This window comes from Trichosurus vulpecula, chromosome 8 (assembly GCF_011100635.1).
Source record: "Trichosurus vulpecula isolate mTriVul1 chromosome 8, mTriVul1.pri, whole genome shotgun sequence".
Taxonomy (NCBI): Eukaryota; Metazoa; Chordata; class Mammalia; order Diprotodontia; family Phalangeridae; genus Trichosurus; species Trichosurus vulpecula.
Window position 1 is genome coordinate 99,694,796 of NC_050580.1, and position 26,101 is coordinate 99,720,896.

The window sequence follows — 26,101 nt, forward strand, 5'->3', positions numbered from 1 at the left end:
ATTAATCATTTGGGCAAACATATAATTGAAGAGTGTGGCAAAATACCAAAGAAATCCTAAGGAAAGCAATCTGGTAATTGGAAAAAAAAAAAACAACCTCTGCCACCCGTATCACCCACATCACCCACAACAACTTGCCAGTACTATGAAAAAGCAACATAGATCCTCTGCCCAAAGCCCCTAACTGATTTGCAGAATATTTTTGACTATGAAACTGAAAAGGGCAAAACCTGTATATTCTTGTCTTCCCAAAGAATGTTGGTAGGCTCCCTCCCCTCAGCAGAGTAGTGGCACATATTTTATAAAGGAGGATTCTGGGGTAAAGTGATAGTAGTGTAAATTGAAAATATGTCAGTACTAGTTTGTTGATAAAGAATACTTGCAGGGTAGAAGCCTCTCTTCTGGTGGCTGACTTGCCTTCTTTATTTATACACAAAGTTGTCATAATCTGTTCTTGCACGAACAGCTTGGCCACGTGTATGCATTTGGCTCCTCTGGTCTGCTTGTTAGCACTGTCCCTTGGAACGCAGAATGTCTTAGCCGTAGAAGAGAAACTTAAGTCCAAACCTAGTGTCTATCATGATGTGTTGTAACTGTTGGGTGATAAATAGCAGTCTTATATCAAGAGAAACGACTTGGCATCAGGGAAAGGGAATCAGGAGGAAAGGGTGGCAATCTTGACTCTGACTCTTAGAGAGTTAAGTAGATGAGTAATTTATTAGGTGCTTACTATGTGCTAGGTTCTGTCCTGAGAGCTGTGGATATAAATGTAGACAAGCAGGACATAGTCTCTGCCCTCAAGGAGGTTATATTTTAATGGGGGAAGACAAAACATAAAGAGGACCAAGAAAGGGAGCTTAACAGCTACATCAGTTAAGTGTCATGGAGCCCTGGATCTAGGCAAGATAAAGTCAAAGCTATCCTACCAGAATCCACAGTGGCTTGAGGGATGGTGTCAAACTTTTCAGTAGGAAAGTAGGTACAGTTGATGCCCTGGGTCGAAACAGCATGGCAAGATCCAAGATCCAAGAAAGATAAAGCTAAACTGGTCTATCAAAGCTCCAGGTGGTTCCAAAAATAGAGTCCGATTTTCCAGTTGGAAGGAGGCGGATGTGATGTACTGGGTGGAGACAGCATGATATGGAGATAGCATACAGGAAAGGTAAGGCTAAGACTACCCTTTCAGAATCCAGGGTGGTTCTGGGAGCAGAATCTAGTTTTGTGATGGGAAGAAAGTAGAGATGGTGGCTGAGGTGAAGGGTTCTTATTACCTGTGTTAGCTTAAGCTAGTCTCTTAAACTCTCAGAGCCTCTGTTTCTTTATTTGTGAAATTGCAATTACAGTTCTTACCACCCAGGGTTGTAGTGGAAACAGTATGTAATCCTTGAAGCATTAGGTGATTGTGAAATTACTCTTATTGAGCTATTTCTGCTCCCCTTTGTCCTCTAGCTTAATCGTAGAATGTTGGACCTGGAACAAATCCTAGAGAACATCTAAAACAACTCTGTCCTTTCAGAGATAGGGAAAGTGAATCCTAGAATCCCATGGCTTTATATAGTAAGCAATATGCCAGGCTTGGGGGCTCGTAATATACACTCTTTTTACATGTTCTAATGGTTACATATTTACATGGAGAAAAAGAAAAAACCTCCTCCCTCGCCAGTTCAAGAACTAATCACCTCTCACCTAGATGATTGTAACGGTCTCTGATTCGGATCTCCCTATTCCTAATCCATCCTCTCCACAGCTTCCAAAGGAATCTTCCTAAGATACAGGGCTGTCCATGTCAGTTCCTTGCTCAAAAACCTTCTGCAACTCCCAATTGACTTTGTGGTCAATTACCAACTTCTCTGATTGGTTTTTTAAATCTTGTACAATCTGGCTCCAGCCTAGCTTTCCAGTATTTTTTCATATTACTTTCCTTTGTGTACTCTACATTTCATTTTAAGTGGCTTACCTGTTCTCCAAAATCAACCTTTACACATCCCACATCAGTACATCTTGGGATACATCGCTAATTAGTGCCCAGAGCCAGGAGTAGAACTCAGGTCTTCCAACTCTCAAATCCGGAGTTGTTTCCATTGAACTAAAATTGTTTGTATCTCCCCTTGCACAATCAATTGGTGAGATGGTCTGTCATTTTGCATTATTATGGGAAAGTATTTCAAGCATGTGAGGAAATTTGAGATTTTAGGCTGCCATGTAGCACCTTATTTTGTTGTCTAGGGAAACTGGCTAATTGCCTCAGTAATGTTGGCCACAGTCAAGCAGTTGTATGGGCAAGTAGAAGGCATGCTTCGTGAAACATTTCTTCCTGAGACGTTATTGTCCTAATTTGATTTACTCTTATCCTGTGCTCTCTTCTCATTAAAGACTGTTCCATTACCTTTGTAATTAAGACACACTTCAGAGGAGTCTGAGGCTTATCCAGTGAATTTCACTTGTTTGAGATTTTCCATATCCCCCAAAAGAAGACAAGAGAGACAGAAGAGCACAAGTAATAAATAGTTCTCTGCACAAACTTCACGTTCCCCTCACCTTACCCTCCCACCCCCTCCCCAAAAAAAAGACAAATCTAAAGTCAATCAGCCTGATTTGAAGGCACATCTTTTCCCAATGAATGAGATTCCCTAACCAAGTTGTGAACGTCTGTATTTCTCCAGTATGTGGCTGTGACCTGGCTCAAGGAGGCTTCTTCATAAAGAACGGAGAATACCTCTGCACCCTGGACTACCAGCGAATGTATGGAACGCGCTGTAATGGCTGTGGGGAATTTGTGGAGGGAGAGGTGGTGACAGCTCTTGGGAAGACCTACCACCCTAACTGCTTTGCCTGTACCATCTGCAAGTAAGTAGTAATTGGTCAGCTCCCCACAGCAAGTCTGCAGCAGGAAATATGTCACTGGGCAGATTTTCTTGTTAATAACATTCTTCCTCTGCCCCCTCACTCTGATTCCCTCTTTCTCATCCCCCATCTATCTGCCATCTCCTTCTCCTTTTACTCCTCTTCCTCCTCTTTCCCCTCTTATCTCCCCTTTTCTCTCCCTCCTTTCCCCTCCCTCCCTCCTTTCCCCTCCCTCTTCTCCTCTCTTTCTTCCTCTTTCCCTTTCCTTCTCTTTGTTTCTCTCCCCTTCTCTCTCCTCCCTTTCCCTCTCTTTCTTCCTCTCTCCCACTCTGTTTCTCCCTTTCTATCTCTCTTTCTCTCTCCCCCTCTCCCTCTGTCCTCTTCTCCTTTTTTCTCTTCCTCTCCCTTTTTCTATCTCCCCTTTTCCCTCTTCTTCTCCCTCTCCCCTTCTTTTCCTCTCCCTCTCTGGTTAATTAAAAAAAAAGAATTGAGCCATTTTAAATGTAAGATGGCTTTTGCGGGGGGGATTATTTTGAATTACTATTTTTAATTATTTTGCTAATAGCATGTAGATTAAGACCCTGTGGTTTTTAGACCATATCCTAACAAGAAGGCTGACTAACAGGTACAAGTTGCTTTCTTATTGGGCCCTAATTGAGCCATTACTAGCCTCTGTGAAGTTGGGACACATTTCTTTTAGTTCTGTTTTGTCACATAGATCTCAAATGCATTGTATGATATATACTTTTGATAATTGAATTAGATTTTGCTTTGTTTGGACTGTTTTTAGGGATTGCATTGTACCTAGCCAGACAGTTATAAGTGCCTTGAGCTATTACAAAAGCAAAGTTCAGTCCTCAAACTTTGAATATTGGCTTGACAACAGAGGCCTAAATATGAATCCCAAATAGTATAAATTATGTGACTTTGGATAAGTCCTTTGACCTCTCTAACATAGGATCATAAGTTTTGAGCTTAAAGGAATCTTAAAGGTCATGTACTCCAACCCCCTCAGTCAAGAAATCAGTAATTGTTTGTTAAATGTCTACTCTATGTCAGGTACTGCCCTAGGTGTTTAGGATAGGATGGGGACAGGATCTTCAATTTGAGAGAGAGCAAGAGCAAGCGAGCGAGAGTGGGAAAATCCCCTCTACCATTAAAGGTTGGAATCTTCTCTGCAGTTTATTGTCTTTAAAAGGTGCCTAGAGTACAAAAGTGACTTCCCCAGGGCCACATGGGCAGTATTTTTCAGAGGGGAGATGTGGATTTAAGTCTTCCTGCCTTGGAGCCCAGTTTCATACCTCCCAGGGCAAGAGAAAACATGTTTATTCTCTCTTCTAGGTAACAACCCTTTAAATTTCTGAAGACAGCTATTCCCAAACCTCTCTTCCTTTCTTTAGGCTAAATATCCCCAGTTCCTTCAATTTCTCCTCGTGGGAATGGACATTTTTCTATCATGACCATCTTCCATTTGTCAGTATGACATCTCCAAAATTGAATACAGCAGCATCTTGTGCTGCCTGTCAGTACTGTGGATATGAAGACAAAAACTAAACAAGCCCCTGCCTTCAGCCCTTGCTTTCTAATGCTTTCCCTTGATAGATGAGGAAACTGAGGTTGATAAAGGTTAAGTGACTTACCCAAGGTCACGCAGGTAGTAAGTAGTGGATTGCTCAGGTTCTCTGACTCCAGACTCCACATTCTTTCCATTCTAATACATGTCCTCTAACTGGGTCTTAGCTTACTTTTCTTATGCTTCAGTGGTTCTTTGATCTCATGAAGATTGATGTTACCTTTATCAATATAGATTATCACCTCTCTATGACTTTTCATTTTGTGTGATTCTTATCCAAGTTCTCCTATAGATCCTTATTTACTTAGGAGGTACCCAAAGTGCTAGAGGCCTTCTCCTAGGTCTTTTTCATTCTATAGCCACAAGTACAGAACTTGATCTATCTTTTTTTTTTCCATCAATCTTATCATGTGATCAGTCCACCCCCTTTTTGTTTATATACCTCATTTATGGGGACAGAGAGTATAAAATAGTGTATAAGTAGCCAGCCTTGGTGTCAGAAAGAAGTAGTAGCAAGTCCTAATTTTGGTGCATGCTATCTTTGAGACTATACACAGTGTGCTGTATTTGCATCAAGCCACAGAACCTTACATAGCCTCCTAGAAGCTACTCAACTACTCAGAAAAGTTTGGCCTGACCATCCACACAGAGTAAATGAACTGGATAAAGACTGTCCCTTGTCTAGATTTATAGCCAGTTGTATGGACAATTTATATAGTTTATATGTTAGTAGGGTATATCTGAGAAAGACAGTAGAAATGAACAGGTAGGGCTCAAGATTAAACAGGAAGGGGAAAGCAGATGGAATTGCCTTCAGGAAATTGCAAACCATTGTTAAAGACCCCAAACTTTTCCTCCAAATAAAAGCCCATCTTTTTGTTTTTGTTTTTTGGTTTTTTTTTTTTGGAGGGAGGAAGGCAGGGCAATTGGGGTTAAGTGACTTGCCCAAGGTCACACAGCCAGTAAGTGTGTCAAATGTCTGAGGCCAGATTTGAACTCAGGTCCTCCTGACTCCAGAGCCAGTGCTCTACTCACTGCGCCACCTAGATGCCCTAGAGGCCCATCTTTTTAATACCAATGTTCTACTGATGGTATTGTATGGCTGTGAGAAAAGAAACACAAGGTCCCCAAAGATTTTAAATTGAATATCACACAGAGATGTAAGCAGGCTGCAAGATGTAAGCAATAAGGAACCACAGAGAGGAACAGGAGTAAAAGATGTCATCAAGAAAATGTGTGATAGATAATGGATTGGTCACATTGCAAGGATGAGGGATGCCAAGTAGATAGACCAAGTCCTACACTAGTATAATCTACATATCAGGAGGAAGTGAGGAAGTCCTCCCCACTGTGACAGATTTATGGGAGAACATAGACAAGAGTCACATAAGATGGGCAGTCATGGACAGCTTGTGCTCTGTATTGTCGAAGGGACTACACAAGTCAGTAAGATCATAAATCACTTCGAGTGTAGGGCATCCTCCGTGACAATGAAGAATACCTTTGGTGAGCACATATCTCCCTATTTATGCCTCTCTCATGGTCAGATATGGTGGTACAAATCAAAAGACATCAATAAAACCTGATTTTTTAAAAAGTCATTATCAATGTATATATACATGGACTTAGTTTAGTGAATCATGAAAAATTCTTCACACAATTTCTTTACGTTTTCATCATCTGCAACAGATGTTAACACAAGATACAGTTATTTTCATGGTAATCTTTTGTTTATATTTATCTGTTTATTTATATTATTATATATTATATTTAGTTATATAATATGTTATTATAAGTATATTATTACATATTTATTTATATATAAACATTGTAAAACAAAATGGCCATCTGCCCCATGAAATAATGTTTCTTACTGAATTGGGACCACGTAAAACCAATTCTTCCAATTCTTTTGTTAACATCTACAAAGAAAATTCATGATCCTTCCTACTTAATTAAAACTTCTTCTGGATTTGTTTATAATTTAAAATATTAATACAGTTCAGTTCTTCCAAAGGTATAGTCACTGGACGAACCTAACATTTAGAGTACCAGCAGCTGAATTGTCCATTGATTATCTAAAAGTTATGCAATTCTTAGCACTTTCTTACACCTCTATAAAATTCTACTACTATCAATTCAAAAGTACACACAGATTGCACAGAACAAAAAGATTTTTTAAATAAAGTATCTTTATTTCAGACATCATAATCAAGACTTCCTTATCTTGTAGTCAGTCTGCTAGTAATGAACCTTTCCAGACTTTACTAGGTTGATCCTTGGACAGTAGACTTAATATGACACCTATAACCATGCTTGAAGCCTTTCAAACCTAATAGAACCTCTCAGAGCTCATGTTCTGCTACCATAGCCCTCAGGAACTCATCACCTCCACATGAAGATGAAGCATCAAACTAGGACTTTGTGAACTTAATTTCTTATATCTAAAAAATTATTGGATTGGGCAATCCAAATAGATATCTCTGATATCTCTATTAGAATGTAAGCTCCTTGGGAGTAAGAATAGTTTCACTCTTATTTGCATCCTCAGCACCTACCTCATAGTAGATGGTTAATAAATATTTTTGATTATGGATTAATTCTAGCCGTATTCTTCTGTTGCTTTGGGAGATAGAGCCTTCGAAATTCCATTTAGTTAAATGAATCAAGAGAATTCTTTTCATCTTAAGAACTAAATTCCATGTAGCTTTCATTGATTTGACACAATATAATAATAATCCTTTGACTTTGTAAATATAACAGAGACATGCTCATATAGGTGTTAAACCTAAAAATTTAGGTTTGGGTGGGACAGGTATATAATGAGCCTACATTCTTCATTTATTGTGTATAATAAGTATTAACTGAAAAGAGAGAGGGAGGAAGTATTAAAGAGAATGACCCTTTAGCTCCTAGATGTTCTCCCTATAGGTCCTGTTCAAGATTGATTCTATGCTTGTCTAATACAAGAATTGGACAGAGTGGAACTTTCACTTATCTTAATGTCTATTCTGCTTTGGTGAACCAATGTTAGTGAAAACTCATCTATGGCTTGGGCTATGTTTGATTTAACATTTGCCTTGAAATTCTCCTCAATGCACATATACATGATAGTAGGCAAACATAAGAGTATTTTTGCTACTCCAAATTTACCCTTTGGTTTATTACAGTTAATTACTAATAACAATGAACAGTTATAATGTTTGGACAGGGGTTGAAACCAGAAGCAACTGGAAAAAATAACATTTATAAAAGTAAATATTTATCTTAATGAACTTCAGGCTATTCTTTGGTTTAATTGTAGTTTGTTCTAAGACTTGTGCTGATATGTTTGTCTTGCAGGTTTTAGAACTATTTGCTAAATGGCAGTATCACACAGAGAATGATATTGCCTTTAGAAATTAACAATAATGAATTTTGTTGGTTCTGGCAGAGAAAATATATGTGGAATATTTGCGTAATAGCTATAAAAACAGCATGTAGATTGTCACTGAATTGGGGGTTAGGGGAGAAGCAGTGGGAGGCAAGGAGAAATAAATCAGACAACTGGAATGAGACTGAGAGTTTGCAAAAAGAATTGCAGCTTTTGAATATGGTAAAAATGAAATTTCAGTGATACCCTTCAACATTTGTCTTTCTGAAAGAAGTAAAAGCTAATTTATTGAAGAAATATCATCTATCAATAGTGAGTCTGATTCTTTGTGCTCCTGCGATCCCCCATTTTTAAGCAAATGACATCCCAAGCACCATGACAATTTTTCTTTAATGCTCTCTGGCATCAGAGATAACTCTGTCTTCAATGAAGTTTTCTAATTTTCTAACGACGTTCCAGTTACCTAAAGTAGTTAATGCCTAAATTTCTAGCATCTCTCTTGGGGAGAGGTCTTAAGTATTTAGCAAGAATTCATGGTATTCAAAATCCCTTATTCTTGAAAGACCTGTCAGCTGAAAATTTCCTGTCACATGCTGTTCAGAGACACATTAAGACATCACTCAAGATATGAAGTCGAAGTAAAATTTTCTCTCTTTTACTATTTAGATGGTCCTTTTTTGAAATGAAAGCACAGCTCCTATAACCCCCTTTCTCTCCTAAACGAGGTGCATTTAGGAATTGGATTTGTTCCACTTGGCTGGCTTGATCAAGACTGCATTTCAAACATTTTGGCTGTTGTTCCTCTAAGATATTATTTTGCCCCAGAGGGCAGCAAACTGAAGGAGTAAGAGAATAGACTTGGATCACTGGAATAACCTTGACTACAATGTCTTTCTGTTTCCAGACGCCCGTTTCCACCTGGAGACCGAGTTACCTTCAATGGAAGGGACTGTCTTTGTCAACTCTGTGCTCAGCCAATGTCTTCCAGCCATAAAGAGGTCTCAAGCTCCAGCAGTAAGTATCTTTATAGTTCCATCTAGCCTTGTTCTCCATGAATGAATATAATTTTTGGCTTATATTGTTGTTATTGAAAGGGTGTTTATACAGGTCTCATTAGCAGTAAAGGAACTAGTAGTTAATTTACTTTTGAGAAACTATGTTTTGGTGATGACCAAAATTATTCTATCTACCTTCCTAATTGTAAATGTGTAGCTCATTGAAGACTTTTTGTGCAATAAAATCGCTCCTGTGGAAAATATTTATTTTCAGAGGAACAAGTTAAGGATGAGCTAGACATCAGACTGATCTGTTAGAGCATGAAGATGAGAGAGTTACTAAAGTTCTCCTTAGAAAAGCACCACAGTTTTGGACTTCTGAGGTTTAGATATGAAAAAGCTGGAAGCAGCCACAGAGAAAGTAGGAGCTATTGCTATAGCAACCAATATGCAAACCTGGAAAATTTGGAAAATTATGCTCAACGCATTCAGTCTTCACTAAGCTAGAGAGTTTTTGTTGCCCAAAAAAAGACCATTTCTTGAACCTTGGACATTCAAACTAAACCAGTTTAATCTAAGTGAAAAGAATGAGTATACTGTCTCTTCTAGATAAAGTTTTCAAGGGTGAGTTGGTCCCGTGCAGGTGGTATAACCCTGTATGCTTAATTCTAAACAAGGAGCTTATAACAGGGTCTTGCCTCTACTCCTTCATGAGGACATCACATGTGGAATTAGAAAGTAAAATGGAAACTGACTATTCTCTCTTCTCTGGTTCTTTCCAATCCCTTGCAAAGCCTCAAGTAAATCATTTCAGCCCTATAAGCCTCAGTTTAAAAGTATGTGATAAGCTGCTTTGGTGACAAAGGAATTTTCTGTGGTTTTGATTAATAGACATAAAGTGATTTCCAATTCTCCTTTGGATTGAAGGAAATATTTTGTTACTTGTTGAAAATTAAAATGGTTTAACCCAAGTAACATTTGCAAGCTATCCCGCCCCTACCATGGGAGATTGGGAAAAGAGGAGAGGAGGGTGAGGATATAAGGGCACCTCTTTCGTGAATGCATGTTTACAATATGATGCTGTGTACTGGGAAGGATATAAATATGATTAAAATGGGGGTTCCTACTTTGAAAGATCTTATGGTTTCAAAGGGAGAAATAGGACATCTACACAAATAACTACTAAGCAAAGTAAAGGGTGGTAAGTAGTTTGAGAGTTGAGTAATTTGTTTCACCCTTAGTAATTAACTCATAAATTGTATTTATTTTCTTCAAGTGTTCATATTACAAAGAAGGATGAAAGTATATTAGAAACAGAACATTAAGTACCATTGACTAACAGAGGCCTGTGTTGACTGGCTTTGTACCTAAGCAGACCACTGCCCTAGCCCAATAGGCAGGAGTTCCATCTTGGGCTTCTATCTTTCTTATCTTTCCCTTCTTCTAGTCCCCTCCTTTCAAGGAGAAAAAAAGGACAGATTATCACCTCCATCACCACCCCTAGGCTACCAGGTAGCCTAACGCTGTGTTTTCTGGATATGTGCCTTTAAGGTAAATTGACCAAAACCCATTGGAAGAATTCTTTAGTCTCCTTAAGAGGAAAAGTATCTTTAAATACTTTTTTAGTTTAGACTTATTATGTGGGAATTGGTAGTTGTCTGCTTTAGCAGATAAACTCCATTGAGTTTCTGACAAAGATTACTTGACTGAAGTATCATAAAGATCTTGTCACAAGTTCTAGAGTTTGTCTATCTTCGCAGTCCAAAGGTGTATGGTCTAGATGCTAAGTCCATAAATTTTTTGTTGTTGTGTTGGCAAGCCAGTTGGGGTTAAGTGACTTGCCCAAGGTCACACAGCTAGTAAGTGTGTCAAGTGTCTGAGGCCGGATTTGAACTCAGGTCCCCCTGACTCCAGGACCAGTGCGCTACTCACTACACCACCTAGCTGCCCCAAAGTCCATAAAATTTAAACACAAAGACACAGACAGACACAGACCCATTCAAAACCTAAACCCTACAGTTCAAGCAAACAACCAACTAAATCCCTTTGGTGTTAAACTTAAGTCTTTTCTATCAGTATGTGATTTATGTAATATATGTTAGGAAATCACAATGGGGAAGGGGAGGTATTTTTGCAAAGGAACCTGCTACTCAAACAGCCTTGGCCTTGTTCAAGTGTTGTTATTTAATCCTTTTAGTTGTGTCTGACTCTTCATGACCCTATTTGGGATTTTCTTGGCAAAGATACTGGAATGGTTCCAGCTCATTTTATAGAAACTAATGCAAACAGGGTTAAATGACTTGCCCAGGGTCACACAGCTAGTAAGTATCTGAAGGCAGATTTGAGCTCAGGAAGGTGAGTCTTCCTCACCTCAGGCACAGCACTATATCCATTACGCCACCTAGCTGCCTGTGCATGTGTATATATGTATGTGAGATTTTTTTATTTCGCAGATAAAAAATAATATTCAAATAAATACATATAGTGGGAGTTCAAAATAAAGATGAGCACAGTATTTCCCACACATTTATAAAACTCAGAGCAAAAAGAAAGATGTACCAAAGGAATCATTGGGAATGGATTTTTTTCTTTTTTTTTAATTAAGATTTTTTTTTATTTTTAGTTTACAATACTCAGTTCCGTGTGATTTTGAGTTCCAGATTTTCTTCCCCGCTCCTCTCCTGCCTCTTCCCCGAGACAGCATGGAATCCAATATATCATCTACATATAACTTCCCATTAAACTTATTTAGACAATAGTCAAGTTGTAAAGAAGAATTATGACCAATGGAATGAATCATGAGAAAGAAGAAACAAAACAAAAAAAAAAGCAAAAGAAAAAAAAAAGGAGAGCAAACAGTGTGTCTCAGTCTGCATTCAGACTCCATAGTTCTTTCTCTGGATGTAGATAGCTCTCTCCATCATGAGTCCTTTGGAGTTGTCTTTGAACCTTGTATTGCTGAGAAGAGCCAAGTCTATCAAAGTTAGTCATCACAGAATCCATATATCTGTGGTTGTGTATAATGTTCTCCTGGTTCTGCTCCGCTCACTCAGCATTATATCATGCAGGTTTTTCCAGGTTATTATGAAGTCTGCATCTTCCCCATTTCTCATAGCACAATAGTATTTTATTACATTCATAAAGCCCAACTTGTTTAGCCATTCCCCAATTCATGGGCATCCCTTTGATTTCCAATTCTTTGCTACCACTAAAAGAGCCACAATAAATATTTTTGTACATATGGGTCCCTTTCCACTTGTGCGATCTCTTTGGGATACAGCCCAAGAAGTGGTATTGCTGGGTCAAAGGGTATGCACATTTTTATAACCCTTTAGTTGCCTTCTTAGCGCAGTAGGCAGCACGTCAGTCTCATAACCTGAAGGTCCTGGGGGTGGATTTTAAAAATCATTCTGAAGAAATTTTAATTCCTATTTAAAATATTGGTTGTTTTTAGATTGGGCAAAGCTTTCCTGTTGGGACCAGTGCCTTAATTTAGTGTGAAACATTTTCATTCTACTTTGATAGTGTTCAGTGAGTTCAATAAATCATCAGTTATCTAATGTCTTTTTTCTCCTTTTTTTTATTGGATTCTATTTTTAAAAAGAAGAGGAGAAACAAAAAGAAAAAAGTCCTTGTCAGTTTTCCAGAATTACCTTATAATCAAATAGAGTCTCATGACTGGGGCGGGGGGGGGGGGATGGGGTGGGGTGGGGTTGGGGTTAGGGCAAGGGGAGAGAACAAGGAGGAAGAAAGAGAGGAGAAGAGTACAAATTGGGAGAAGAAATACAGGAAATAAATGTTATGCTGAAATATGAATTAATTAATTCAATAGGAAGAAAGCCTTATTTGTCCTTGAGATTAACTAAAGATATAATGTATTTATATACAGGTATGTGGGTGCCATGCATTAGAACTCTCTTTTATATAAAGTTGAATATAGACTGTTGGATGAATTCAGAAAAATCAGGTAGCAGAATAAAAAAATTAGCACTCCTGAAATACAGAAACCTGTTATTGAGTCCAGTGTAATATAACCTCAGTTGCATCTGGAGTAAAAGGTTTTTGCTTTCAATTAATTGGCTATTTCATAAGTCCATAACATTACCTTTTCTCCATAATTGATGCCTTACCTCAGTTCCAGAAGTGATTTTGCTTAATGGGCATAGATTGAAATAAGAATACTTTTAGTTAAGGGTCGGGAAGGTGCTGTCTGAAGTGTAAACCACTATGGGAATATAAAGTTATGTTGTCATTACTTTCTTTTTCCTCTTCCTTCTCTCTGTTGCTTAGAATACGCAGTGACATGTTGGCCAGCTTGTTTCAGTAGTGAACACAATCCCCTAAAAATTAATTTCCTTCAGTTCTCCAAGCACTTTACAGATAATTTGATGAGTGACTGGATTCCTGTTTATCTTAGACACATAGATACCAGTAACTTTGCTGTGCATCACTCTGGAACTGGAGGACATTGTTCTGGGATTGTCATTTCTTATGCCATTCAGTTTATCTTTAGACTCCTTTGACAGGCTGCTGGTCTACCATGCTCTCCCCCATTATAAGTACGTCTGACTAGTGGCTGATTCAGTGTGAGTTAGTTGAGTGACACGTTGAACACCCACACATACTCACATCCAAACCCATCTTTGTGACTTTAGGGAATAATCCTCCCCTCATCTTCCACCTCCTCTATTGATAGCTGTAGCATAATTATTCAGTCTGCAATAGGAACTCCTACAAGTGTCAGGGGAAATTCTCTGCTGGGAAGAAATTTAAATTGTTGTATTTAAAGATCTTCATTCTGGTTTCTGAAGTGGAAAAATCATCAAGAAGCTCTCCAGGGGAGGTAGAGACTTTCAATTAATTTCCTTTTCTATTTGATGCAGAAAAGTTTTGGTATCTACCTCACAGCTGTTGTGAGAAAATTGCTTGTTAACCTTCACATGGTATATAAAAGTGAGTTGTTGATATCAATACTACTAATATTAGGGCTGCAAGATAATATTGTTTTACTATTGTGCTTTCCTTGTTCCAGAAAAATTGTTGGCAAGGTTAATGATGGTCATATGTCTGAGCATTCCTCTTAGTATTCACTGCCAAAGTCATTTCTACAGCCTTATATTGCTTAACTCTTTCTTCAGCTCACATCTTGTCTCTAACTCAGTGAGACAGGATGGTAGTAACCATATCTTATACATCTTTGAAGCTCCAAAGTAATGGCCTTTAAATATATTGGTGTGGTTTTTTTTAATTGAATGACATGGAATGGAAGAATCTAGGAAATATGAGCATAAACCAAAGGTCTTGAAACCTGACTTTCTCCAGGGTACCAAAATCCAGTGATAGCAAATACTTATGTCAAGATCAAGAGCATTCAAATCAAGGAATCCAATATAGTAAGATAAGGAAGTATTCTATTAGGAGTGTCCTTGAGCTGATTGGCAAACTCAACCTCCTTCCCATAACCTTTGGTCTTTTATGGTGGCCATGTGTAATTCTCTGTCCCCACTCTATGCCAATATGTTGATGTGGTCATAGTCTGGGTCTTCTGCACTCCAACTCACCCATTCTGATGAAGTCATGAATGTACTCATGCTGAACATTAATAATCTTAGAATTGGGCTGGGGCTTTGACAGCATCTTTCCTAAAACTGTGGTGTGACATGTCTATTCTATTCTTTGGTCTGGCAAAAATGGAAGTAGAACGTGGTTTTCTCACATCCTTCTTAGTATCAGATTTATTTAGTGCCAGCCAATTGATCCCCAGCATTACTGGGAAGAGGGGGCAATTGCTTATTATCAAACTTAGTACTTTTCTATTGCTTCTTCATGCAAACCTGTAAGAGCTTATTTAGCCTCATGGATCACTGGTCTGGACTGAAGTGGGTCCCTTATTATTGTTTTGATTGACATTGGAGTGACTTGGGATTGCTAGAGCACACATTCTGTCTGCCAGACCAAGTCCACTGTAATTTATTCCAATATAAAGTTTCCAAAGGCCTCTAAGTCCACCATTGCTAGAACTTAGCAATGGTGGACTTACTCACTATTGTGAGTTAAGAGGCATTATACTTTGATCTCAAAAGCCAGAAATTGCTGGTCCACAGAACAAGATGTGAGGGGAAGTCATTCTAGGTATTGGAAGAATGTATGCAGCCCAATCTTTAGGTACTCTGGTTCCCTGCCTGGGTGGATTTTGATGACTTAGCAATGGAAGTATATTGGACTCAAAAATCCCTGAACTGTGCTATTTTCCCTAGTCAGGTGACAGGCTCCAGAACCAAAATCTGCTAACTATGCAATGCCAGATAAGCTTGAAGGCAATGTCCACCCAAGCTAATTCATCACAGATATGCATTGCAGTAGAGTAGGAAAAGGAATGGATCTAGAGTCAAAAGACCCAGTTTCAAATATTGGCTCAGCCATTAACTACTATGGTATGGCTTTGGGTTAATCACTTAATTTCTTTGGACTTCAGGTTTCTCATTTGTAAATGGAAGGGTTATACTTGATTTCTAAAGTCTCTTCCAACTTTCAAGCTATGATTCTGTTATTCAAAGAAACGGTCAAGCCTTCAAAAATTGGTCCTCTAGGGCATCAGTATTCCGTGCCAATTTCTGGATTAGAGTCCAAAGGGAGTTTGCATATTCTACCAGAGTACTTCCATTCTGCTAGAATTAGCAGATTTGCTTATTAGAAATCTTAGTTCTTAATGTAGAGAGGTGTCAAAAGTCTTCCAGAGGAACCCTTCAATTGTCCAATGGAGTTCTCTTTTCATAGATTTAGAGCTAGAAGAGAGCCTGGGAGGCCTTCAGGTATTCAAGTTCAACCCCCTTACTTTCCTGATGAGGGAACTGAAGCCTAGAGAGGTTAAGTGACTTGCTCAAAGTCACACAGCTAGTTAAGTATCTGTGGTAGGATTTGAACTTAATCATTCCTGACTTTATATCCTTCTCTCTATCCACTACCTCTTGTTGCCTTTTTCCATGAGATTAGGACTTGCCCTCCCAGTTGGGAACAAGGTCCACCTTGGCCTAGATCATGGGGGTCCCCAAAATTTGAGGTCCATCCCATATGTACAAGAATATTTATAGCAGCTCTCTTTGTGGTAGCCAAGAATTGGAAAGCAAAGGGATGCCCATCAATTGGGGAATGGCTGAACAAGCTGTGGTATATGAAGGTGATGGAATACTATTGTGCCATAAGAAATGGGGATGATGCAGACTTCATAACAACCTGGAAAAACCTACACGACATAATGCTGAGTGAGCGGAGCAGAGCCAGGAGAACGTTGTGCACAGCCACAGATATGTGGATTCCATGAGGACCAATCCTGACATACTGCGCTTCTCTCAGCAACCTAAAGGGGCAAGGACAACTCCAGGAGACTCACGATGGAGAATGCTATCTTCATTCAGAGAAAGAACTGCGAAGTTTGAATACAGACTGAGGCACACTACATGCTCGCCTTTTCTGCTTCTCTTTTTTTTTTTTTTTTGGGGTTTTTTTTTTTTTTTTTTTTTTTTTTTGGTTCTGTTTCTTCTTTCTCATGATTCATTCCATTGGTCAAAATTCTTCTCCACGACTTGACTAGAGCATAAATTAATTCAATGCGAAGTTATACATGACAGTTATATGAGACTTCATGCCGTCTTGGGGAGGGAGGGGGGAGGGAGGGGAGAAAAACTGGAACTCAAAACTATGTAGAACCGTGTGTGGTAAACTAAAAATAAATAAAGAAAAAAAAATTAAAAAAAAAAACAAAAAAAAAATTTGAGGTCCATGAACAACTTACACTAGATCAAGAGACTTACAAAGTCCCTCCTCTTATTAGTGAAAGAGTTAAGAAGACTGTGGGCAAGACTATTGATTTCAGCTACTGCCTAAGCCAAGATTTTGCTTCTCATGGTCAGGATGAGAAACTAAAGGGTGTGAAACTCTACTTTACCTTATAGCCAGGTCCTCAGACACCTGATCCAGTTGCAATGTGCAGGATTGTTGTTTCTTGAGCTCCTTGATGTCATTGTTAGCCTTCCCACCCCATGCAGCCTGCTTCCCAGTTTATTCCCATTTTTATCCATCATGGAAATTACACATGCCAGTGGTTAGGGCAATGCTGAGGCTAGGCTGAGAGTTATGTGGGGAGAAAGCTATGCCCTCCTTGGGAACGTGGGAGTGGAGTCTAAATCAAGACCTAAACAAGCTAAAATAAAGGCCAGTCTAATCAGGAACTTGGGTTCCTCTAGATTGCTGAAATCCAAGAGAATCTTAGGTGGAATGGGTATGTAGGGGCAGCAGTAAGAGAGTTAAAGTCAAGAAGATCAATACAGGATTCAACTCGGCTCGCCTTCTGAAAGCTTCAGCCCTTTGTGGTGGCAGAGAAGAGAAGACTTATGGGAGACATGATAGCTATCTTCAAGTTTATTAAAGGTTGTCATATGGAGGAGGGATTATGCCAGTTCTGTTTGGTCTCATAGGCCAGAACTAGGAATCATGGAAGCTGAGGAAGCAATTGTAGGCTTGATATAAGGAACGTTGCAGAATCTTTTTACAACATCTATAACCAAAAGAGTGTGGCCTAACCATCCAAATAGGAAAAACTGAGTAGAGAAAGAACCTCTGTTGCCCCAACCAGGTGTTGGTAAATTGTGACCTGAGGGCCAAATATGCCCACTGGCTGTTTTTGTATGGGCCATAAGTTAAGAATGGTTTTTATGTTTTTAAACATGATAAAGCTTTATTTTAAAATGTGAAAAAAAAAACAACCAAAACATTTTTTAGCCTTTTTAGCTGCTGTACAAAAGTAGGTAACAGGCTGGACTTGGCTTATGTACCATAGTTTACTGATTCCTGGCCCAGACTATGCACATGCATGCAGTTAGGTGAACAACATACATGGTGGGAAGAGGTGTTGGATTTGTGTATGGTATGTATCAGAGTGTAAATATATTTTTATACATACATGCATATGTGTGTATACATATATGTATACACATCTCTGTCCTATCTGTATTAGGAGGGCAGAGTTTATAATCTCAAAGAGGATCATATATATGTCTGAAAGGTTCGGAACCGCCGGATATAAGAAACTCTCAAAGTAGGAGGCAGAAGAATCAAAGCATATATTTAGGCTCCACAGTAACCAACCCACAAACCAGCATCCCCATTTTGATATATTGATCAAAAGCTTCCAGGCCCAATAAGTATGCCTCACAAGAGTAACCAGGAGGCCACAGAGAAGCATGATGGTGTACAGCAAAATCATATACATGCTTCCCCTCTATGGTAAAAAGATTACCCACTGGCCTCAAGTCCTTGTTCAGCTTCCTCCCGTAGGTCAGCTCTGCTACCAGCAGCTCCTGCTTCAGCTTCGGCTGTGGCTGTAGCTTTGGCAGCCTCTGGCTCCAATGGAAGCTGTATTTAACCATCCGGCTTCTGCGGGGGTGTAAGGTACGTAAGGGAAAGCACAAGTTCTTTCAGTCTGCTTAAGCAAGGGAAGCAAGGTGAAGGGGCCGACAAGCTTACTCCAATCCAACATACAAACAGCATTCAGTTCAGGGGAAAAAGCCAAACTAGTCAAGGGCACTTGTTGACTAAGTGCTAAGGAGCCCATTTTTGGTTACCAACACACTATCTTGCACAGATATTGCAAAAGGACAGTAATTTGGGCCTAAAATTAAACAAAAGGAAAATGAGCTGGATTGATCTTAAAAAAATGTTTATTTGATGACTCCCAACTTCACCCTGAAACAAAGAACTATAACATACAAATATTCTACCAGTGTGGTTATATAGCTATGAGTTGTGAAAAATTACTGTCTCTGAAGAATTAAAGATGAGTATCAGTCAGAAGGCAATTGAGAGGCACATGGGTGTGAGCAAACTGCAGTACATAACAAACAAGGAACTAAGGGGAAATAAAGGATATTATCATAGAAATATGATCTAAAAAAGAAGACAGGTAAGAACATGGAAGAAGCAATGGATAGCCCATGTGCTCTCGAAGTAGCCTCATGATATTAAGAGAAGATAAGGAAAACTTCCTTATCACGTTGGGCATGTGAACATAGGGCAAACATGGGAGGACAAGAACTACACGGATCAATTTAGGTCTTTGTCATTAGAGGCAATATGGACATTGATGAGATCCTAGATGCCTTTGAGTATTGAAACAAACAAAACTTTCCTAACAATGAGAGCTATTAAAAATGGAATGGACAACCTCTGCTGACAGCAAGTTTCCCTTTGTTGAAGGTCTTCAAGCAAAGGCTGAATTGACCACTTATCTAGTTGAGGGAATTCTTTTTCAGGTATGAGTTGGACTAGGAGGCTAATAAAGTCTCTTACAAATTTGAAATTCTATAATGCTGAGTGGGTTCTTCACCACTGTCCTATATTGCAATGGGCATAATTTCCATTAACTCTGATTTAGCCATTCTGGTAAGGACAAGGGTCTCAGATGCACATAGTACAGGATCCAGGAAATACTTGAGGAGGAAGGGGTTTAGCTGCTTTATGACATGATTAATTAAAAGGTTCATCTAATGACAGAAAGCCAGGATTCCTGGTTCTTTGAATCTACTGCAACTAATTTATCTAGAAAACTTTAAGGTTGCCTTCTGCCTGAACTACTATTGAGGAAGTGAAAATTTGGGTTCCTACAGAGTACATGCCTGTTGTTTGGGGAGTGACCAAATTGTGGAACATGAATGTAATGGAATTTTTACTGCGATGAATCCAGAGATGCAGGGAAAAGATTAACACAAACTGATACAGAGTAAAGTAAGCAGAGCTAAGAAAACGATATACGTAATAACTGCAGCAGTGTAAATGGAAATAACCATACATAAAAATCAAGAGTGAATATAACAAAATTATAAAGATTAAGCATGACTCTAATGAAGAGAAATAGAGGACCCAAGGTCCACAAGTGTATACATTGCATACATTTTCAGACTTTTTCAATATATCGATCAGTTGTGCCGACTTTTTTTCCTCTTTAAAATACTATTTATTATATGGGATGACTCTTGGGGAAGGGGAGGAATTCTGAGGATAAGTAATGTAAAACACAAAAGACATCAATAAAGACTTACTTTTTTGGGTTTTTTTTAAGATAATTTGCACTCTTTTTTAATTCTGTATCCTTGACCCCAGTCCTATTTACTTTGGAAGATTCTACCCACAAGACCTATAGTCCTGAGGGATATTTGACAGGACGAGGCTTTTTATTATCTGCAAGACCATAAAATTTGTTATGTGGAGACAGACCTGTTGTACATCTGGCCCAGAATTCTGCTGTCCATCAGGGCCTCAGGCAACATGTCATAGAAGGATTTGATTTTCCTCTCTGATATCAACCTTAAGAGGTAATTACATACCAGCTTCTCTTAGGAGACACCTATGGTTTTGTCATTCATAAATTTGTCAAAAGCCTTTCCTTAGTACATTTGTTTACTGTTTTTTAACTCTTCTGGAAGGTGTTAAGTTCTGTATGCTTATTATCTACTACGCAAAGTAGAATGTTTACCTGTCCTCTACTTTTCCACTCAGTTTGCCAGAGAATGCACTTTCATTCTAGAATTTCAGAACGTAACTAAACAAATCATTTTGTTATTTCTAATTTTGTAAATTTTGGTTGTTGCATCTCTCAGCCTTCATCATTCCAGAGTAAAAAAGTCCTCCCCCAATACCACAGTGTCAGAAATCTTAGGATTTTAGAGCTGAAAAAGACCTCATCCTATGTCAGGAGACTGAGACCCAGAAGTCATGACTTTTCCCCAGAGGGCAGACCTGGGCACATTGTTTGAAAATTACTGAGACAGATTTAAGCTTGAGGTAAAGAAAAATTTCCCAACAATTAGAAATGGGACTGGCTTGGGAGAGGTGGATCTTCTTTCATTAGAGGTCTTCAAAAAAGGCTTCATAGCCCTTTGTCAGGTGTATGGTAAATGGAATTCTTTGGGAGATATTGGTTGGGCCAGATGAACCAATAAGGCCCTTCCAAGCCTGAATTTCTATGATATTGCCCAAGATCACAGCTACCTAATGCTGGAGCCAGTAATAGAATCCAAGACTTCTGACATTATCCAGTGTTTTTCTCTACTTTATCATACTGCCGTCACAGGAGAATGATGAACTCTATGGGGCTGTACTCCTCCTAGTCAGTCTTTAGCTGTCTATGACCATCAGACAGTTATTTGCATTATGCCAGCTGGAGGGCTGCTGTGTCAGTAGGAAAATATGCTTTCCTTAGGTCTGCAGAGAAGACATTCACACCTAGAGGGATTTCTTCCCAGCTCAAAGGCAGCTGTTTAGGAGGCAGCCTTGGCAGGATGTGTATTTTTCTCCTGAGAAATCACAAGCACTTTAGATAATAAAAATGTGACTGCTTCTCCAGAATAAAAACAAAATCAAAATTTATTTGGATACTTACCTGAAATTCCACTTGCCTTAATCCTCTGCATGGTTTTCCTGTGGAAATAGTTCATAAATTTCTATTCTGATCCCCAGACTAAAATTACCCTGAAAGGATTCCCTTCTCTATGAAGTAAGGACCTAAATGATCTGTCTGTCTATCTATCTATCTACATATATGTATACACACACATATGTACATATACATATATATGGTGCTTTCCCTTCTTCTGTGATTCTGTAATGTTTTTGTGAGTTTCAGAATAAATAGATCTTCAGTTGTAGGGAATCAGTTTTCCTGCAATGCAGAGATGACTCAGACACCAACGTAAAGACACTAATTATTGCCAAGTCTTTTTCTTCCCCAGGGAAGGGTCAATCTTTTTAGATTAATGTCTGCTTGTGTTAAGAAATTCCAAATTGTTTTAGAAAGTTTGACTCCGTAATGCTGCAATCTGGACTAAGTTATGGCCTTCAAAAGCCAGTTTGTTCTGGCACAAGCTTTAATGTGGAAAGAGGTTCATTAAATGTTGCAACCTGCAAATTATTCCCTGTTTTCAAATTAACAAGATATATTGGACAAAGATGTCAGTCACCATAAGCTGTTTTCTCTTGCAATAGAAAATCAATAGCTGCACCTCTTTCATTGTAATGATTTTCAGAAATTTTATTGTGTGTTTTTTTAAATTCTAGCAGATAATGATTCAATGCCCACTATGTGCAGAGAACTGTACTTGGCACTGCTTAAAAATGGCTAGAGTTGGAATAATTTAGACAGCAATGAAATTTCCAAATGCTGTCCAATTTTCTGTTTATTTAGAAAAGATTGAGATTGCTGCCCTTCAAATCAGTCAACATCAGTAAACAAGTATTTATTAAGTACTCACAAGTTCCAAGTACTGTTCTAAGGGCTAAATTTTTGCCTTTAAAAGTAAAAAAAGAAGTTCCTTCCCTCAAGAAGGGCACATTCTAAAGGAGGAAATAGCATACAAATAACTATGTATGAGATATATACAGTGTAAATGTAATCTTATTTTTTTAAAAAATGCTTTGGAGTGGGAGAGAAGAGAAGAATTAGGAAAGGCCAACTGCAAAAAGTAAGATTTGAATTCAGTTTTGGAGGAAGCCATTTGATGAATGTAAGGAGAGAGAATTCCAGGCATGGGCTATGGTGGATGGCAGAAGCACCGGTTAAAAGTCAAGAAGTAGGAGATTGGTTGTTGTTTTTTGTTCTTGAAGAGGACCAAAATTACATCACTATGTTGGAGTCAAGGTACAATGTGTCCTACTGTGGCTGATCGGACCAATACAAGCTAGGAAGGCTTTCTCATAAGTTGGGTAGAAATAGTCCACATGATCGTTTGGAGTAGATACATCTCTAGATTTGCACATCTCACATTTCTTTTGTGCTACTGAAATTCTGCTTCAGTCATTGAGCACAGTGCCCTCTTTCATGCGGGTACACCATGCTGGACAGTCCTTTTCCAGTGTCTGCTAGGACATATAATCAATACCAAAGTTATTCAAAGAGACCTTGAGAGTGTCCTTGTATCGTTTCTTCTGACCTCCATGTGAGCACTTGCCTTGTGTGAATTCTCCGTAAAATTGTCTTTTAGGTAAACACATGTTTGACATTCAAACAGTGTGGCCAGCCCATTGGAGCTGTGCTCTGTGCAGTAGAGTTTGAATGTTTGGCAATTTACCTTGAGAAATTAGCTCAGTGTCCAGCACCTCTCCTGCCAGGTAATCTTCAGAATCTTCCTAAGACAATTCAAATGGAAGCAATTCAGTTTCCTGGCACTTCTTTGGTATACTGTCTAGGTTTCACAGGCATACAGCAATAAAATCAGCCCAACAACTCTATAGACCTTCAGTTTGGTAGGCAGTCTCATACCTCTTGTCACCCATACTTTCCTTTGGAGCCTCCCAAACACTCAACTAGCTCTATCAATGCATGCATCAACTTCATCCTCTATGTGGATGTCCCTGGAAAGTATACTGCCAAGGTCATATAACTTATCTGCAGCATTCAGTATTTCTCCATTTGCTATAACCAAAGGTTCCACATATAGATGGCATGGTGGAAAGACTGTGTTTTCTTGGTGTTAAGTGTCAGGACAATATTAGCACAAGCAGCAGAGAATCAATCCATACTTTGCTGCATCTCAGCCTCAGAGACTGCACTGAGTGTACGATTATCTGGAAACAAAAAATCATGCACCAACTCTCCCTCTGCTTTAGTCTTGTCTTATAGCCTTCAAAAGTTAAATAATTTACCATCAGTGCAGTAGCTCACCTTGATGCCGTCTTTGTGCTCATTGAAGGAATCTGACAACATAGCTGAAAACGTCATGCTAAAGACCATGGGAGCAAGCACACAGCCCTCCACTCTGTTGGTGAGTGGGAAAGCGTAAGAGCATTATCCAGAACCTGTGCAAGCATGCCGTCTTTAGAATGAATGTATAATACTGATGAACTTCTAACACTAGGGCTCATGCTGTTTCTACTATACCAGTAATTAGGAATGTGATCTTATGCAAGTCACTTCTCTCTGAGTTTTAGACTCTCACTTTTCTGCTCTTAGACCGGATAGGTTATTTGTCCACATGCCTATTTTAAAATAAAGCATGTAGATTGAAGAAGGTTTTGGATAGATTGATGGACAATTGATCCTTAGTGGTCTAATTTCTTTAATGTTTTATTTATGCTTTTTTAAACATCATGTGGCTATCTAATAATGCTCCCCCAACACCCTTACTGTAGAGCTTCCTTTATAAGAAAGGTATTTCAGGTCTTACAATAGATTTTAATCCCAGATCCCTATTTTACAGATGAGAAAACTGAGAACAGAGATGGGGACTTGGCTTATGATCATAAAGCTCATGAGTTGCAGAGATGGGATATGAGCCCTTGTCTTCCCAGTTCCAAGTCTAGCACTTTCCATTGTGTCAAGTAGTCTCTTGTTGCTTCAGAAGAAGACTATTTTTATTGTTTTAAAAGTATCTTCAGTAAAATCATAGACTCTCAAAACTGGAAAGGATCCCAGAGTTATCCATACCTGAAACAGGTAACCACTCTACACATTCTGCAAGATTCATTCAGCCTTTGCTTAAAGACCTCCAAAGATAAAGTATCACTATCTCCTGAAGCAACTTATTCAACCTTTTGATAGTTTGAATTGTTGGGCAAGGAGGGGATTTTTTTTATGCTGAACCAATAAATCATGTTAATTTCAGTGGCCATAGTTTTTATGTAAGAAGACCTGTATTTTCTTTAAACTGTCTGTGAGTAAAACTGGACTTCTAGGTTGTAGTATTTATTAACAACGTTAATTTAACAAGTCAGCTTTGGTTTCCAAGTAAGCAAATGTTTGAAATGACTCCTACAGTCCGAAGTGAGGTGTCATTGAAATGTCAGAAGAGGTGTGCTTTGCCTTTATAATGACCTTATATCATATAGTGATTGCATAGTTGGTCAGGCAATGAAAGCAGTAAAACTGAAACATAACCCCCTTCTTTTATTTTCTCTGTATTTGTAATAATGTAGGGGACATTTGCATTCGCAGTCCAAGAAGTTGACTTGAACTCATGCATGATTTCCTGTTTGGCAAGAGCCAGTCTACCCTGAGTGACTAAGTCCAGTTAAAGATTTATCACAAAGCTTTTACTTTGTTAAACTTTGCCATTGATTTGGGTAAGTTAATGCTTAGATCTTAGCACAAATACACTTGGGAAAGTTTTTAAGGTGTATTTCTTATCATGCCTTTCCCAAGCCTAGGATATTGAAATAGTCTGTGAGCAATTGAGGATTGGTTTACTTCTTGACCTTCACTTGCAAACATTACTCTAATTTAGGAAATGTAGATGGTCTACAGGGGTGGCCCTCTAAATCCTCAAGTGTGGCCCTTTGACTGAATCCATACTTCATAGAACAAATCCCCTTAGTAAAAGGATTTGTTCTGTAAAACTTAGTCAAAGGGCCACACCCAAAGACCTGGAAGGCCACATGTGGCCTCAAGGCCATGGGTTCCCCGCCCATATATCCATATCCCTGAGTATACCTGAGATAGCTATGTTAACATATTTCAGTAGTGCTTTTAAGGCTATCAGATTGCTTTTCTCACAACAACCCTGTGAAGTTAGTAGTGCATTTATTATCATCTGAGTTTTTACAGATGATAAAACTGAGACCCTGAGAAGTTAAGTGACTTGCTCATGATCACACAACTAAAAAGGGTCAGAGGTAAGATTTTAGCTTAAGTTTCCATACTCCAATTCCAACACTCTTTCTGTTATGCCACAGTTTGGGTGACATTCTGCTACTGCCCACCATGGGTGTCTCTTTCTCTTTGTTTTTTGTGTCTTTTATTTTATCCTTGCTTCCTTCCTTTCCTCTCTCTTCTTTCAGTTCCTTTTTTTCTTTTCCCCTGCTTACAAGGTGACCCCACTGGCAGCAGCACCAGGACCTAACAGAGTTGCTGCTGGTGGTAGTATGTTAATGGTGCATGGGCCAATGAGGTTTTGACCTTAGATCCCAAAGCTCATCATTTGCCTCCACTATGAAAAATTATTAATAATAATAATTAGCTAGCATTTATGCAGTGTTTTACAGTTTACAAAGTGCTTTACATACGTTATCTCATACGATAAGTAGCCATTCAAAGGTGGTTCAGGGATCAGGTAATGTTTGCAAAGCATAGCTAGGCTATGTAAACAAAAAAGCAAGAGTATCCTTGCCCACAGTGGGAGAAAAATTCCATCTGGCAAAGTACTGTGCTGGTTGAGTATTTCAAGTATTCATGCTTTAGGAATGTGAATGCCTCTTTTACTTTTCAGCTATTACAGTTAAAAGTCAGCAGCTTCTAGGATGCTTCAATAACTTTAGCTATTTCTAAGAGATCCC

The 26,101-nt window shown here is 38.8% G+C and overlaps 1 protein-coding gene across 27 annotated transcripts in view; it reads left to right on the forward strand.

Moving 5' to 3' along the window:
• Nucleotides 1-26,101, forward strand: part of ABLIM1 (actin binding LIM protein 1) — a 399,591-nt gene that overhangs the window by 238,354 nt on the left and 135,136 nt on the right. For all 27 annotated transcript variants that reach the window (XM_036736806.1, XM_036736804.1, XM_036736807.1 and 24 more), the window contains exons 3-4: nt 2,664-2,847; nt 8,695-8,804. In XM_036736806.1, the coding sequence (XP_036592701.1) occupies nt 2,664-2,847; nt 8,695-8,804 (294 nt within the window). The remainder of the gene's footprint in view (nt 1-2,663; nt 2,848-8,694; nt 8,805-26,101) is intronic.